At 40.6% G+C, this 17,892-nt stretch overlaps 1 protein-coding gene across 1 annotated transcript in view; it reads left to right on the top strand.

Annotated features, from left to right (window-relative positions):
* LRRC20 (leucine rich repeat containing 20) overlaps window positions 1-8,944 on the top strand; it is a 394,968-nt gene extending 386,024 nt beyond the window's left edge. Inside the window, exon 5 of the mRNA XM_069980552.1 lies at window positions 8,632-8,944. Coding sequence (XP_069836653.1) covers window positions 8,632-8,750 — 119 coding nt within the window. The 3' untranslated portion in view covers window positions 8,751-8,944. The remainder of the gene's footprint in view (window positions 1-8,631) is intronic.
* Window positions 8,945-17,892: the final 8,948 nt, after the last annotated feature.

Here is a 17,892-nt window from a genome sequence, read left to right as displayed (position 1 = left end):
TATGTGAAACAATGCAAGCGCTATGGCCTTTTAAACACAAGGAGGTAAAAAACAAAAATGCAAAAAAGAAAATTGGCCTCGGAGGGAAGGGGTTAAGTACAGCAATAACCAATTCATATAATTTTTTAATTGTTTTACTACTTTTAAACGAACACTTTCTTTGCATTGCTATATGGTGAATCCTATAACTGTTTTCTTTTTTATCTATGGAGTTTTGATAGGAGCAATTTTGTGTACATTTTTGATACCATTATGGTGTAGGTGGGACTTGCTTTTTATTCTGTTTTATGGCATGCAATATGAACAGAATAAAGTAATTTTGCTATTTGAAGTTGTCAGTGCAGGATGAATAATGTTCTTTTTTAATAGTTGGGGCATTTCTGTATTAGATGTCAATAATGTAATTGTCTTGAGGAGCTTAGCCTTTTTATATAAGAAAAGATAGATAATGAGAATTTTTAACCCCTTCCCCCATGATCATGTGCCGGCACCTCTAAATCTGCACAGCGTACCGGCAGATGGACGTGCCGATATATGAGAGGGATGACAAGGACGCAGGGCCGAGCCCCGATGGTTGCTGTGACATCAGGAAGCTTTCCCGGAGCCTCCTGGTGTCTCAGCTACGGTGGCTGATCAGGCTCAGCCTAAGGCTGGAGTCTCATCAGCTTTGCCTATTTCAGGCATATTGCATTGCAGTGCTGATCAGCAGCACAATGCAATATGCCTGTAATTAGGCAATCGTACAGTGAAGTTCCCATGGTGGGACAATAAAATAAAGTGTAAGAAAAACACACACACACACACAAAAAAAAAAATATTTATAATAAAGTTGAATTCCTACATAATCCCCATAAAATCCCAATATAATAATAAATATTGGGGAAAAAATACACATATTAAGTATTGCCCTCTGCGTAATGACACTGGCATTAAAAATATAACATAATTAAACCTGCGCGGTGATTGCAGAAAATTTTAAATGAGAAAAATGCTAATTTTGTCATTTTTTAAATGAAAAAAATTGCATTTTCCCCTCAATTTTTTTTTCATATCGGCAAAAATTTACCACTAACCTAAAGTACAATATCTCAGAATCAGAAAGAAAAGCATCACATAGCTACAACCGCATAAAGTGAGACAGGTTGGATTTTAAAAAATGGGCTCTGGTCCTGAAAGCCAAAATCAGTCCAGTCCTGAAGGGGTTAATACAGATTATGTTATTTTATATATATTTCTTAAAATATTTTAGTCCCCCTAGGAGATTTAGAAAAATGTTATTTGGGATTATAAAATCATACTTGCTTTCTTCTAGAAACAGTGCCATTTTTGTCCTCAGTTTGTATGCAGTACTGCAGTGAATTGTTAGGCTGGGTTCACACTACTTATATTTCAGTTAGTATTGTGGTCTTCATATTGCAACCAAAACCAGGAGTGGATTGAAAACACAGAAAAGCTCTGTTCACACAATGTTGAAATTGAGTGGATGGCCGCCATATAACAGTAAATAACTGCCATTATTTCAATATAACAGCCATTGTTTTAAAATAACAGCAAATATATGCCATTAAATGGCGGCCATCCACTCAATTTCAACATTGTGTGAACAGAGCCTTTGTGTGTTTTTAATCCACTCTTGGTTTTGGTTGCAATATGAGGACCACAATACTGACTGAAATATACGTAGTGTGAACCCAGCCTTAAACTGCAGTTGGGTGGCAGGGGTTTGACTGGACACAGGAAATGAATAGCGCACAGCTTTTAACAGCTTATACAGCCGCCATTCACATGCAGCAGATTGACCTGCAGTGAATATTTTTAGATCTTAGAGCACTGACTTGATGCAGATTTGGCGGAGGAATAAACAATAACTTAACCATAGAGCTATAAAAATATGACAGTCTTTCCGTGTTTTCGTGTCAAAAAGTTTCACATTTTAGTGCAAGTAATCATAGTCACAACTTATTGCATATTCAATCATTTGCTCAGAACTTGAGAGTTGAGGTAAACTATAGTGAGTTTGTGATCATGTAACTGCTAACGCTCGTCATTTGACTCCCGGTGGCTGGAGATAATAGATGCAGCTCATCTCTGTTTGCTATGTTTATGCCCTGGTCTGCCTTCCAAGTTAAAAAAAAAAGTGTCTGAAACCTTCAATTTTCTAGCTCCTTTTACTGGCATATGCTACTTTTACGTTTTTGTGCAGTTTTATCTGCAAATCAACACAAACTCAAAGGAGTCTTAGGAGGATCCTTGACAGACATACACAACAGTAATAAACATAGACAAATGCTGTGTGCAACTTTTGATGAATAGAGGTAACACATGTACTTGCTGGCATATGCATGCAAGTTGCATAAGGTAGCTGAAAGTGTTTGGCTTCCCAACCAGTAGCTTTGTACCTGTACTCAGAGATATGGGGGTAACTGGCTAACCTAACACTTATAGGCACTTTGCAATTATATGTACATTTGCAAATAAAGCACCCCTGGTCCTCATAGTCTGTAAGCTCTTGTGGGCAGGTCCCTCGCTTCTTATGTATCTATATATTTTAATCATTTAATTCTGTAATACGTGTATGTAACCCCTGTATTATGAAAAACGCACCATACAAATAAAAATTATTAGCTAAAAACAAGTTTCATGGGAATGGGATAAATATCTGTTTTTATGGATTACCTTTTCTGCCAATCGCTCGTGCTATTCAAAGCTTATATTGGAGACTTTCGTAAAATAACAGGTTATTATAGATTTAGGCTATGTTCACACAACATCTTTTCGAGGAGAGAGAACTTGTTTGATAATGACAGTTTATAATGATCATGATCAATTTTCAAGGCCACCATTGTAAAATAACGGCTGCTATTTTTAAAACAATGTGCGAGATTTATCAAACTGGTGTAAAGTAGAATTGTCTTAGTTGCCCCTAGCAACCAATCAGATCCCACCATTCATTTTTCAAAGACTCTGAAGAATGAAAAGTTGAAACTGATTGGTTGCTAGGGGCAACTAAGACGATTCTACTTTATACCAGTTTGATAAATCTCCCCCAATGACTTAAAAAGACATAGGGGAAACATAGCCTTAACAAGAAAACCTTTATATATTTTTCTTTTTCTTTCAAATCAATCAGAAAGTTAGATATATCTGTAATTTACTTCTATTTAAAAATCTCAAGTCTTCTAGTACTTATCAGCTGCTGTATGTTCTGCAAGAAATGGTGTTTTATTTTCAGTCTGACACAGTGCTCTCTGCTGACATCTTTGTCCGAGACAGAAACTGTCAAGAGCAGGAGAGGTTTTCTATGGGAATTTGCTTTGGACAGTTCCAGTCTCAGACAGAGGTGGCGGCAGAGAACACAGTGTCATACTAAAAAGAAAACACCATTTCCTGCAGGACATACAGCAGCTGATAAGTGTGGAAAGTGTTAAGATTTTTAAGTGGAAGTAAATTATATTGCATTTATATAACTTTCTAAAACCAGTTCCTTTGAAAGAAAAAGATTTTCACCAGAGTATCCCTTTAATAAAAACAGTGTTTTTAAAATATATTTTAAAGTAATCGCTATGAAGGCCATACGTTAAAGCATTTTGTAGAGCTGTGAGGCCATTTAGAAGAGATGCTCAGGGTGAGATGTGCTGTTGGTGATTACGATGTGCTGCTTTAAATTCACATAATCTCAAGAAATTACCAGTTCTTAAGATTGAGAACTCTTAACACACAGCTTAAACACAATGGGATATTATTTTGTATAAGATATGTCTGTTTTATTCTAAATAAATATATGGACAGAAAATTGATAGCATATTTTAAGGGTACTTAGTAGCACTTTCATTAACGGTTCTGATATAAATCTTTTGGAAGGTTTCACATAGTGTTTCTCTTAACAGTGGCCAGGTAGGGGGTTAAAGCCCCTTCACGAGCATAGTTTTAGATTTTATTGCACTGAGAACGAAGAGTTACCTTATTAACACATAACTTTTATTTCTCTGTTATAATAAACAATGCACTTTACTTCCTGTAAGAGTCCCATATATATACACTCACTGGCCACTTTATTAGGTACACCTGTCCAACTGCACGTTACCACTTAATTTCTAATCAGCCAATCACATGGCGGCAACTCAGTGCATTTAGGCATGTAGACATGGTCAAGACAATCTCCTGCAGTTCAAACCGAGCATCAGTATGGGGAAGAAAGGTAATTTGAGTGCCTTTGAACGTGGCATGGTTGTTGGTGCCAGAAGGGCTGGTCTGAGTATTTCAGAAACTGCTGATCTACTAGGATTTTCACGCACAACCATCTCTAGGGTTTACAGAGAATGGTCCGAAAAAGAAAAAACATCCAGTGAGCGGCAGTTCGGTGGGCGGAAATGCCTTGTTGATGCCAGAGGTCAGAGGAGAATGGGCAGACTGGTTTGAGCTGATAGAAAGGCAACAGTGACTCAAATAGCCAACCGTTACAACCAAAGTAGGCAGAAGAGCATCTCTGAACGCACAGTACCTCGAACTTTGAGGCAGATGGGCTACAGCAGCAGAAGACCACACCGGGTGCCACTCCTTTCAGCTAAGAACAGGAAACTGAGGCTACAATTTGCACAAGCTCATCGAAATTGGACAGTAGAAGATTGGAAAAACGTTGCCTGGTCTGATGAGTCTCAATTTCTGCTGCGACATTCGGATGGTAGGGTCAGAATTTGGCGTCAACAACATGAAAGCATGGATCCATCCTGCCTTGTATCAACGGTTCAGGCTGGTGGTGGTGGTGTCATGGTGTGGGAAATATTTTCTTGGCACTCTTTGTGCCCCTTGGTACCAATTGAGCATCGTTGCAACACCACAGCCTACCTGAGTATTGTTGCTGACCATGTCCATCACTTTATGACCACAATGTACCCAACATCTGATGGCTACTTTCAGCAGGATAATGCGCCATGTCATAAAGCTAGAATCATCTCAGACTGCTTTCTTGAACATGACAATGAGTTCACTGTACTCAAATGGCCTCCACAGTCACCAGATCTCAATCCAATAGAGCATCTTTGGGATGTGGTGGAACGGGAGATTCGCATCATGGATGTGCAGCCGACAAATCTGCGGCAACTGTGTGATGCCATCATGTCAATATGGACCAAAATCTCTGAGGAATGCTTCCAGCACCTTGTTGTATCTATGCCACGAAGAATTGAAGCAGTTCTGAAGGCAAAAGTGGGTCCAACCCGTTACTAGCATGGTGTACCTAATAAAGTGGCCGGTGAGTGTATATATATATATATATATATATATATATACACACTCACCGGCCACTTTATTAGGTACACCATGCTAGTAACGGGTTGGACCCCCTTTTGCCTTCAGAACTGCCTCAATATATATATATACACTTACCGGCCACTTTATTAGGTACACCATGCTAGTAACTGGTTGGACCCCCTTTTGCCTTCAGAACTGCCTCAATTCTTCGTGGCATAGATACAACAAGGTGCTGGAAGCATTCCTCAGAGATTTTGGTCCATATTGACATGATGGCATCACACAGTTGCAGCAGATTTGTCAGCTGCACATCCATGATGCGAATCTCCCGTTCCACCACATCCCAAAGATGCTCTATTGGATTGAGATCTGGTGACTGTGGAGGCCATTTGAGTACAGTGAACTTATTGTCATGTTCAAGAAACCAGTCTGAGATGATTCTAGCTTTATGACATGGCGCATTATCCTGCTGAAAGTAGCCATCAGATGTTGGGTACATTGTGGTCATAAAGGGATGGACATGGTCAGCAACAATACTCAGGTAGGCTGTGGCAATGCAACGATGCTCAATTGGTACCAAGGGGCCCAAAGAGTACCAAGAAAATATTCCCCACTCCATGACACCAGCACCACTAGCCTGAACCGTTGATACAAGGCAGGATGGATCCATGCTTTCATGTTGTTGACGCCAAATTCTGACCCTACCATCCAAATGTCGCAGCAGAAATCGAGACTCATCAGGCCAGGCAACGTTTTTCCAATCTTCTACTGTCCAATTTCGATGAGCTTGTGCAAATTGTAGCCTCAGTTTCCTGTTCTTAGCTGAAAGGAGTGGCACCCGGTGTGGTCTTCTGCTGCTGTAGCCCATCTGCCTCAAAGTTCGAGGTACTGTGCGTTCAGAGATGCTCTTCTGCCTACCTTGGTTGTAACGGTTGGCTATTTGAGTCACTGTTGCCTTTCTATCAGCTCAAACCAGTCTGCCCATTCTCCTCTGACCTCTGGCATCAACAAGGCATTTCCGCCCACCGAACTGCCGCTCACTGGATGTTTTTTCTTTTTCGGACCATTCTCTGTAAACCCTAGAGATGGTTGTGCGTGAAAATCCTAGTAGATCAGCAGTTTCTGAAATACTCAGACCAGCCCTTCTGGCACCAACAACCATGCCACGTTCAAAGGCACTCAAATCACCTTTCTTCCCCATACTGATGCTCGGTTTGAACTGCAGGAGATTGTCTTGACCATGTCTACATGCCTAAATGCACTGAGTTGCTGCCATGTGATTGGCTGATTAGAAATTAAGTGTGATGAGCAGGGCTATAAGCATATTTAAGGCACAGTCCAAATACATCCTTCCAACAGCAAATTCTGTTCGGGTTGACATAACAATTGCACAATTCCTAGTTGGCGTGCCATCAGTGCAGTTTTTTCTATTGCACCATATTTCAAAATGCACACTATTTTATCAAACCTAATGCTATTGTAGTTAATTTTTACCATTCCCTTCTTGATATCGGCTCTCCCACATATCAAACACGCAGCTCTACACATTTCTTATATCTTACAATCATCAGGAGCCTCTTTGTAGCGCCATCACTAGGATACGTGTCTGTACAGCTTGGGTGAAGGCCGTCAGATGTGCAGACAGGTATCACAGAACTGGTCCCAGTGACAGCAGGAGAGCTGATGTCAAGGATGGAATAGCAAAAAATGAAGTAAAGTAGCATCAGGTTCGTGGCTAGTGATAAGGTGCAATAGAAAGAACCAGCATTTAAGGCAAACCCTCTGAATTGTGCAATTGTCTATCAACACGAACCGAATTTGCTGTAAGAATGATGTATTTGGACTGTGCATAAATTACCCCCAGGTGATAAAAAGAGAAAAGGCTGCTAATCCCACGTGAGATATACTGTGTATATCACTTTCTTTTAAAGGAAGTTACGGCTAAGGTGTGAATATAGACTATGGGGGGATTTATCCAACTGGTGTAAAGTAGATCTGGCTCAGTTGCCCCTAGCAACCAATCACATTCCACTTTTCTTTCCTCACAGATTCTTTAAAAAATGAAAGGTGGAATCTGATTGGTTGCTAGGGGCAACTGAGCCAATCTACACCAGTTTGATAAATCTCCCCCATTATAACAGAAATAAAAGTTATGTTTTAATAAGGTCCTCCTCCTCGGAGCAATAATTATAATTCAAAGTATACTGAATTATAATTGAATTAAATTAAGTATCCTCAGAGCAATATTTAAAAATGGGTGTACCAAATGCAATTTTTTCAGAGGGTATAGTTTTAGATTTTACTTCTGCTGATGAGCTAACAAATTCACCTTTTTTCATACAGTATATAAAAATGAGCAACAAGGGGCTGGGCCGACTGCATCTCCATCCGTTATCACTGCTTCTGTCCTCCGTGGTCACTTGATTGACAGCCTGTGTGCTACAGGGGATGGAAAAGCTGACCACTTGAATTGGTTGCCCCCCTTCCTGTCAGCACCCACTGCTCATTTACATACCTGGTGCTTTGATCAGTTACACTACGCAAAACCAACTAACAGATTAACCTTAAGGGGAACCTTATATTACAATCACTTTAGATATGATGTTAGAACTGAATAGCTATCCATATAACTACCCACCTTTTTTCCCTTAGGATTGTTCTAGGTACCACATTCCCCACAGTACACATGGCAACCTTGCCACCAGTGGAAATATGGCATACTGTAGTCTGATAGTGCTGATGCTAGAAATACATCAACTATGAAAGTGAACACAGCTAGTGACTCGTTCACCAGCTTGTACATATCCATTTTCTTTTTGCTTATTTTAACCCAGACCAGTGCTTATGATACCCCAGGGGCCCAAAATGATGATATAATAATAATAATAATAATAATAATAATAATAATAATAATAATAATAATAATCCCATAGGGCTTTACATTGAACAGAAGGTCCAACAATATTCCTAATCAGTAAATCACTACCTGTATACTCTAGGTGGAATAGTTCTACTTCAATAACCCAGGAATGTCATTGGATTATTATTTTTACTTCCACCAAGTGAGTTGATGGTGAGTTGCTCTGATTTGAAATGGCTGCAGCTTTAATACAGTGTATAGCCTCAGAGGATTATACTGAATTTTTCACATTGGTTTGTAACATGGATCTGTCACTTTCTCTTGAGAAGCTCCACTGCTTTCAGAGCAGACATCTGTCAGCAGTAGTATATAATAACTAATGTTCTCTTTCATTGATACTATGAGATACAGTGGGAAAACTTTAATGTATAAGCTCATGGCTGTCATTGATTTTAAAGTGCTAATTCATATACATGTCCAGAAATGCAGCTATTATAATACTCTGTTTTTGTTTTCTGCAGATCTTCCTATCGAGAGTTTGAATCATTTGTCACATCTCTCAAGTGTGAACCTCAAGCATAATCCCATAAATAAAGATGACTTGAACCTTTCCAACGTTAAATTTGAACTGGTTCTGTAGAATATAGAAGATGAAATACAGGCCTCATCTCGGATTCATGCCTTACACTCTGTTTTGCACCAATGCCTCTTTCGAAAGAATCAATGTTAAATTACTGAATCGATCGGTCTAAATTATGGGTGTGCTTTGCTGTTTTAATATTTGGTTTGTTGGATTAAATAGCTGCTTTAACAAAGGCATTTTAAAATTGATTATTTGGTGTGTTTTTCTTTTTGGTAAATAGCTTATACTCTCCTGATAGCGTCAAGGGGAACTGTTACCTTGCTTTAAAGTATATAGCAACTCTAAAATTGTCCTGCAAGTTAACCTCCATATGTTTGAAGTTTTTATTAATGAATTTATGTAGGGATGTCTTAATGAAAATAACCTCAACACACACAATCAGTATTGGTTTATAAGGGGGTGGCAAAAAAAAAAAGAAGAAAATCTGTCATGTGGACAACGGACATGGACACACTGTACTACCAATAATAAAAATCCAGGTTGGCAACAGAAGAGATGGTGTGGTACAGGATGGGTAAGGCACAACATGGTCTTGAATACTATACATCTGCAATGCAAATCAGATTAAGGCCCACAAAAAATTGCTATGGTACCTATATATATATTCACTGACTGTTTGAAAGAATATAAAATATACCCTTTATTTCGTTCTATTAAAAAACGCAGTAGTTACAAAAATTCTATATATAAAAATACAAAAAGCCAAAATAACAAACACATGTACCTAATTAGATCCAAATCTACACCTGCTGGAGCCTCTTAGTGAATCCGAAGGGGGAAAAGGGGGTTTGGCCTGGTTAAAAGCGACATACTTGTACGCTGGTCTTCATAAATCTCCCCCAAGTGTCTAACCACTAAGCAGACCCCTATACAGAAAACACATGAGTCACCAAAACATTTAAGCAAAATATTGTACATAATTTTCAGAAAAATTCAATACCATAATGAAACAAAAAATAAAAGTAAAGCATAATATGTAAATATGGAAGCAACACAGGCAATAGCTGCAGGGAGAGGGAACTGCACGGTTAAATACAAGTCTATAAGGATACATTCACACAGAAAGATTATCCAACAAATTATCTGCCAAAGGTTTGAAGCCAAAGCCAGAAACAGACTATAAACAGAGATCCGGTCATAAAGGAAAGCCTGAGATTTTTCCTCTTTCTAAATTCATTCCTGGCAGATAATCTTTCAGATAATCTTTCTGTGTAAATGGACCCTTAGTCACACATATTAGCCAATGAAGGATATTATATAGCAAAGGGCAAAGTGCATTGTGCAAAGTACAAAAGGTTCAAAGGCAAGTTGCATGTACACTAGCTGTCCTTAACTCCATGGGTATTAAAGTCCTCCTGATGGTCCTCCTGATGGTCCTCCTGACGAAGGGCGTGACCGGAACATGCGTTGGGGTATTTCTTAGGAGTGAGGCCTGCACGGTATTCAGCACTTTAGAATATCTATCCATCTCCATATGTGGTTTATATTTTCTATGTGATCTTAATTGTATCTTTGTCTTTTATCTGTATGTCTGGCACAATTTCTCAGTCCAATTTTGTTTACTGTTTGCACTTGCATTTTAATGTTATAATAAGACCTGTTGTGCCATACATGCTCTTTTTTGTAAACTTTTTCTTTACTTAATACCCATGGAGTTAAGGACAGCTAGTGTACATGCATCTTGCCATTGAACCCTTTGTACTTTGCACAAGACACTTTGCTATATAATATCCTTCATTGGCTAATATGTGTGTCTAATAATTGTATTTAACTGTGTGGTTCCAGTTCCCTCTCCCTGTTGCCATTGCCTGGATTGCATTACTCTAATCTTTTTGTTTCGTTATTGTATTGAATTTTTCTGAATAAAATCATGCACAATATTTTGCTGATTCATTTGTTTTCTGTATGGGGGTCTACATACTGATATGACAGTTCAGGGGGTCACTGTTAAGTGCCCAGTTGCCACTGCAACCAGTAAAGGTGATACCAATGAAATGACAGGACATTCCTCCTTCTTTCAAATCCCCTGGAGTAAACAGGTAGTATTGACGGCAGCATCTAAGAGGCAAAATCTGACTTTTGCTGCATTTAAAACCAAAACCAGGCTGTGTTGTAACCTGGCTCCTGCTGCTGATTTTGTGGGCACAGAGGCTACACCTGAGAGATCTATATGCAGAAAATGTACAGTATGTCATTGAGTAAAAACTCACATTTTTATATGGGTCATTAAAGGGTTTTCTGTTTTTATTGCTTGGTAACACAATAGAGAAATGTGTGCAGAGTAGTACCATGAACAATAATATCCATGGACAATGACGGCAACATCTTAACTAACAACATCTTAACGTCTAGACACAGGTTACCCAGTGTCACAAATGTGTAATGAGTATAGTATAGTAAACTATCACTGATTTTAATTAGTTTTAAGAAAAGATTACTTAAAAACGACCTAATAATTCTATATAAATAATTCAAAGGTTGTCTGGTGATCTTTTCACCCAAAGACCTTTAACTTTTTTCTTATTAAAAGTTTTATTCTTCAATTTACTTAGTAATATAATAAAGCAGAAGAGACAGGTGCCAAAACAGGAGAGAATGGCTAATGAACATATAAGGAATTGTAAACATAGTACTCAGTGCCAAGAGGGCATCCATGCCAAGGAAGAATGTTAATATGAGAAGCTTTTTCTGGCATTGTCTAGAATTACAGGGAGAATTAAAGGGAAAATCCTACAGTAGTATTTCCAAATTATATGCATGTACATAAAATACCCTTCTTTGGATTATTGGTATTCCTTAGTTACAATCCGTGCTGCGTGAGAGTAAGTGGTGCTTATTGAGGGAAATTCCCTTTGCAATAATATATTTTGAAGAAAAAAAAGGTAAAAAAATAATATTTTGCGACAAAATCAGCTTTTCTGTGCCAGTTTTATAACTGTGAAGTAAGTACATACAAAGGTTTTCTTTTTTTCTACACACAGTCTAACTGCTTTGCCTCCAACATGCATGGGTATGGCTGTTAGATGGCCCTGTCAAGACAGATGTTCCTGAAGAAACCAGCTCAGCTGCAACACATTGATACCTGTTATGATGGGTTCCCCATCCCTGCTGTAAAGCAAGACTGTGGGAATAAATATGCGATAGCAATGCTGTTTGGGCGCATTCACTCTATGGAATCTGCATGGATAACATCCGCTCGCCCCAGCGTGCTCCCACCTGACACTCTGCTTGTGCCATAGACTCCATTCTTTGCTCGGGCAGATTCCGTCAGCCGCCAAAATTATTGACATGGGGTTGTGGGGGTGGTGGTAAAACAAATTATATAAATCGTTTTGAGCACCAGGACTGTAGAACTGTGGGAAATAGATTTTTTTTTACATATCAGAAAAACGGGATACTGACAAAAATGTTTATCAATGCTTTTTACGACCATCACTTTAACGGTAGGAATTGTTGCTGGTGCCGATCTTCCCTAGTCCCAATGCTGCTATAAAAGTTTACCATGACAGTCATGGAAGTGCGCAAGACAAGCAGAGATGACAAGCACTGAGCTGCTGAAAAAAAGCTAAAGTCTCTTCAAAACTGGGAAGTAAGCATGGACTGCACAGACAGGAACAGAGAACCAGCAAGTGGGAACATCCCTTTAACTGAATTATCTGGAAGGCTATGAAACCCTTTGTCTCAGGATGTTGTGATTTTTATTTTAATAGAATAATTTATTTATTTTGTCTGCTAAAATTTATTTAATGGTTCTGTTACTTAAATTTCTCCGGTTATGAATATTCACAGCTGTGGACAGCACATAATGAAACAATGTAATTTCTACCTTAATTGTAATGATCAATCTCCCTTTTAAAATGTTTTACATTAAAATGTGTGTTACAGTGGATGGAAGTTAAAACCTTTTATGTAGTATGAAAGCTAATTAAGCAGCGAGACAGAATAGATAATTTACACAGACGCTAAAGAGCACCCCAGAAACAACCCAAATTAATATATTTAATTCTGGTTCACATGTAGTGATGGTATTATTTCACTAGATTTATGTGGCAACATGTTACACTAAATGTATTAAAGTCTTAGTGAGTCCTTGTATCCAGCTGACCCTCAATACAGCTTACCCAGGCCATGGACTCCGCTGACACTCCTTTTTCTGACTTCTATCAGTTGGGTTCCAAGCTTGTGATATTACCTGCCATGCCTAGATTTCCCCCAACCTCCAGACAATCGCAGCACGTTTGGAAGTGTGCCCTACACAGTTATTGTACAGTACCTTCACAGCCTCAAGCTGTTCCTTTCTGGCCTGTTTCAATTAGTCCAGGCCTTCATTTGCTTACACCTCTGTGATATAGAATACTGTAAAGATTTTCAAAGGGTTTTACAACTTGTGCATCTTTAAAGCGACTTTGTTCCCACAATCTACCCCCTAAAACCACTTGTACTGTCGGATAGCTGCTTTTTATCTAAGATCTGTCCTGGGGTTTGTTTGGCAGGTGATCCAGTTATTGTCCTAAAAAAAACAACTTTTAAACTTGCAGCTCTGTGTCAAATTGGTGTGGCCTAGAGTGTCTGTGCCCTAGGCCTGCAACACTTCTCTGTCCCCCTCCCTGCCCTCTTCACCAATGGGAACGCCCCTGGGCAGGATCTCTCCTATTCATTACTTGTCTGAACACTTCACATGGGCCTTAACGATCAACTTGGGCCCCCCCCTTTCTCGATGCTGTTGGTATATATCTCAAGACTGATATTACCAATAATATTATCAACATACATATTACCATACTGTTACTAACCAAATCCTGTTTACTGAGACCAATATTGCCAATATTACCAGTACACAAGGGGAAATATTACCGCCACACCACAACCACTACCATCACCACCATATTGTTACTGACCAAATCCAGTATACTAAATCCAATAAAACCCAGTACCAGATAACAAGTAACAAATAATTCCACCACATGCTGACTAATACCACCACATACTAACTAACACCCCGCTGCTCACTTCATACAGTCATATTGAGGTGGATGCACTGTACACAGGACCTATACACCATATAAATTGCAGTGCAGTTATATCAAGTGACTCACAGGGGACGTCTTCTCTGATCGGAGTTCTTCCCTTTTCATCTTCTCCATCTGTCCTGGGCCATTATGAGAACTTCCCCGAGCCACGAATCCACAGAATCTGCCAGACAGACATATTAGGCTCCTCACACTGACACCATCCTCATCTTTATACATACTGCACATCTGTACTGTCCCCTTTACACCCTCATTTTTTAGGTACCCCTGACACTATGTGACCCCCCTTACAGTACATGCCCCCCTCTGTGCATGCCCTATTGTATACATCCACCTTATAGATGTCCCCCCAATGTTTCCCCCTCATAGATGGCCCCCCCTGTGTTGTCCCTCTTATAGATCCCCCCCATGTTATCCCCCATATAGATGGCACCCCATTTTATCCCCCTTACAGATGCCCCCCATGTTGTCCCCTCCTTCTGCCCCTTCATCACCATACTACTACCCCTTTCATCCTCCTGACCCTCCATCATCATACCACTACCCCTTTCATCCTCCTGCCCTTTCATCATCATACCACTACACCATTCATCATCCTCTTATTCCTTTATCATCATACCACTACTTTCCTCATCATCCTCTTGTTCCTTTATCATCATACCACTACACCCCCATCATCCTTTTGTTCCTTCATCATCATACCACTACACCCCCCATAGTCCTCTTGTTTCTTCATCATCATACCACTACACCCCATCATCCTCTTGTTCCTTAATCATCATACCACTACACCCCTCATCATCCTCTTGTTCCTTCATCATCATACCACTACACCCCTCATCATCCTCTTGTTCCTTCATCATCATACCACTACACCCCCATCATCCTCTTGTTCCTTCATCATCATCATACCACTACACCCCCATCATCCTCTTGTTCCTTCATCATCATCATCATCATCATACCACTACACCCCCCATCATCCTCTTGTTTCTTTATCATCATACCACTACACCCCCATAGTCCTCTTGTTCTTTCATCATCATACCACTACACCCCCCATCATCCTCTTGTTCCTTTCTCATCATCATGCCATTACACCCCTCATCATCCTCTTGTTCCTTAATCGTCATACCACTACACCCCCATCATCCTCTTGTTCCTTCATCATCATACCACTACACCTCCATCATCCTCTTGTTCCTTCATCATCATATCACTACACCCCTCATCATCCTCTTGTTCCATCATCATACCACTACACCCCTCATCATGCCCTTTAAAACAAAAAAATCTATACTCATGTTATCGCACTAATAGCGATTTCTTCCTCTTTGTGCTGTATCCAAATTATATCAAATAATAGTATGAGCGCTCATACAGATTCACACAGACACCAATAGCAATTGGTATCAATGCAAAAGGATTCTGCTTTATTACACAAACAACAGTTCTTATACTAGTTATGACGTACAGGAAAAGGGTGGTTACATCATTGGTTAATACTGGCACAATTGGCTATTTGCCTACTCGGGAGTGTCTTATGCTGATGAGTTCCTAAGTTATCTGACACCCACGACCACTAGCTTCCCCCCTCCCAAGTCTTAAGAGAACAAAGACACATTCAAGTATATATATATATATATATATATATATATATATATATATATATATATATATATATATATATATAATGATTACCATATGGCAGTACGAGCTATACCCGAGTATACATATACTGTAGGGATCTTCCCGGGAGATGGTGTGTTTGGACACAGTTCACAGCAGACTTGGACTTGTAAAATAACAGCTTGGCATTTATTTGCAGCATAAACCGTCCATCAAACAAAACACAGCAGCACCGTGCTTTAAGAATAAAACAAACAAAAAGGTCTTGCCCGTCTGGGCGCTTACTAACAGGTTTCTTCACCTATCTGACACTAGACAAACAGTGCGTCTTTTACCTGGATACCACAGGGTATATATATGCTCCAGTAGCGTCTGTATTCCTTACTCCCAGGAGAATCAGCATGCAGGCTGTTCACCCCTGGCTGAGAGCAAACACTGGATCCTCTGCAGGGCGTTCACCTTGTCAGGCTAATTAGGGTCAGAAACACCTGACCCCTAAACCTGACCTGGATCGGGGGAAGGGAATGGCAAGTCCCACTACCAAAAACCTACCTGCCATTCCATGTAAGTCCAGGCCCGGCAATAATAAATAATAGCTCAGCAGCATAACACTGCTGAGCACAGATGCCTCCTGGACTCACCATCTCACGCTATGTATTAACCTGGGTGAGATGTACATCCCCTCGAGCACTTTACCAGTGACATGTCCACATATCCCCCCCCTCTTTTTCAGACCGGAGGGCTGAGCGTATTGTCCCCACAGGCAGTGTACCCTAGATAATGCGTCAGCATTTGCCTGTAATTTCCCTGGCCTGTGTTCCACCATGAAATTAAAATTTTGTAGGGACAGAAACCATCTAGTCACCCTCGCATTTTTCTCCTTGTTTAATTTCATCCATGTTAGGGGGGCATGGTCTGTCACTAACCTGAATTTCCTGCCTAGTAAGTAATACCTCAGGGATTCTAGGGCCCACTTCACTGCCAGACATTCTCACTCCACAATGGCGTAGTTTTTCCTCGGCCGGGGATAGCTTCCTACTTAAGTACATCACCGGGTGCTCCTCGCCATTCACGATCTGTGAGAGGACGGCACCTAACCCTGTGTTAGAGGCGTCTGTCTGTACTAGAAACTCTCGCCTAAAGTCAGGGGTAACTAGCACAGGTTGTTGGCACAAGGCAGACTTAAGGCTTTGAAAAGCCTTCTCGGCCTCCGGAGTCCATGTCACCATTGCGGACTTCGCACCCTTTGTCAGGTCAGTTAGCGGGGCTGTAATTGAGGCAAAATTCGGTACAAACCTTCGGTAATAGCCCGTAATACCCAGGAACGCTCTGACCTGTTTCTTTGTGAGGGGTTGAGGCCAACTCTGTATTGCCTCAATTTTATTTAGTTGTGGTTTTACTAACCCCCTCCCAATAATGTAGCCCAAGTATTTGGCCTCCTCTAAGGCTAGTGCACACTTCTCTGCATTTATGGTTAACCCCGCATCACTTATGGCATCTAACACCACCTGGACCTTACAGAGGTGACTTTCCCAATCTGGGCTAAAAATGACCACATCATCGAGGTAGGCAGCGGAGTAATCACGATGTGGTTGCAGAATCAAGTCCATCAAAAGTGGCAGGGGCTCCATGTAACCCGAATGGCATCACTACGTATTGGAAGAGCCCATCAGGGGTGGAGAATGCAGTCTTCTCTCTAGCCTCAGGAGTGAGTGGGATCTGCCAGTAGCCCTTTGTGAGATCAAGGGTAGTTATGTACCTGGCATTACCCATCCTTTCTATCAACTCATCTACCCTAGGCATGGGGTAGGCATCAAACTTGGAGATCTCATTTAACTTTCTAAAGTCATTACAGAACCTCCAAGTTCCATTGGGCTTTGGGATTAGCACAATCGGGCTGGACCACTCGCTCTGGGACACCTCAATGACTCCTAGGTCAAGCATACCTCAGATGATACCGCCTCCCTCCGTGCTTCTGGTATCCTATAGGGCTTAAGGTTTACTCTGCTTCTAGGCTCAGTTTCAATATGATGACTAATGAGATACGTACGCCCTGGGAGGTCAGAAAACTTGTCTTTATTTTTCTGCAGGAACTCCTTAGCTTCCTGCTTCTGGGACACTGATAGGGTGTCACCAATCCTGACCGGAGGGATTGGTGGTGACAGATGACCAACAGGATTTGTCGCCACCAAGGATTCCCTGTCTTTCCAGGGCTTGATCAAGTTTATGTGATAAACTTGGAAAGGCTTCCTTCTACCTGGTTGGTGCACCTTGTAGTTGACCTCACTGATCTTCTCTACAATTTCATAGGGACCCTGCCACTTTGCTAAGAACTTGCTTTCTACCGTGGGAACAAGTATGAGTACCCGGTCACCTGGGCTAAATGTCCTGATTCTTGCAGAACGATTGTAAATTCTGCTTTGGCCCTCTTGCGCCCTCTGGAGGTGTTCCCTTACTAGGGGCATTACAGTGGCTATACG

This window comes from Dendropsophus ebraccatus, chromosome 8 (assembly GCF_027789765.1).
Source record: "Dendropsophus ebraccatus isolate aDenEbr1 chromosome 8, aDenEbr1.pat, whole genome shotgun sequence".
In the NCBI taxonomy this organism is placed as follows: domain Eukaryota; kingdom Metazoa; phylum Chordata; class Amphibia; order Anura; family Hylidae; genus Dendropsophus; species Dendropsophus ebraccatus.
The sequence above is the reverse complement of the archived record's forward strand: the minus strand, read 5'-3'. Positions and strand labels throughout refer to the sequence as shown.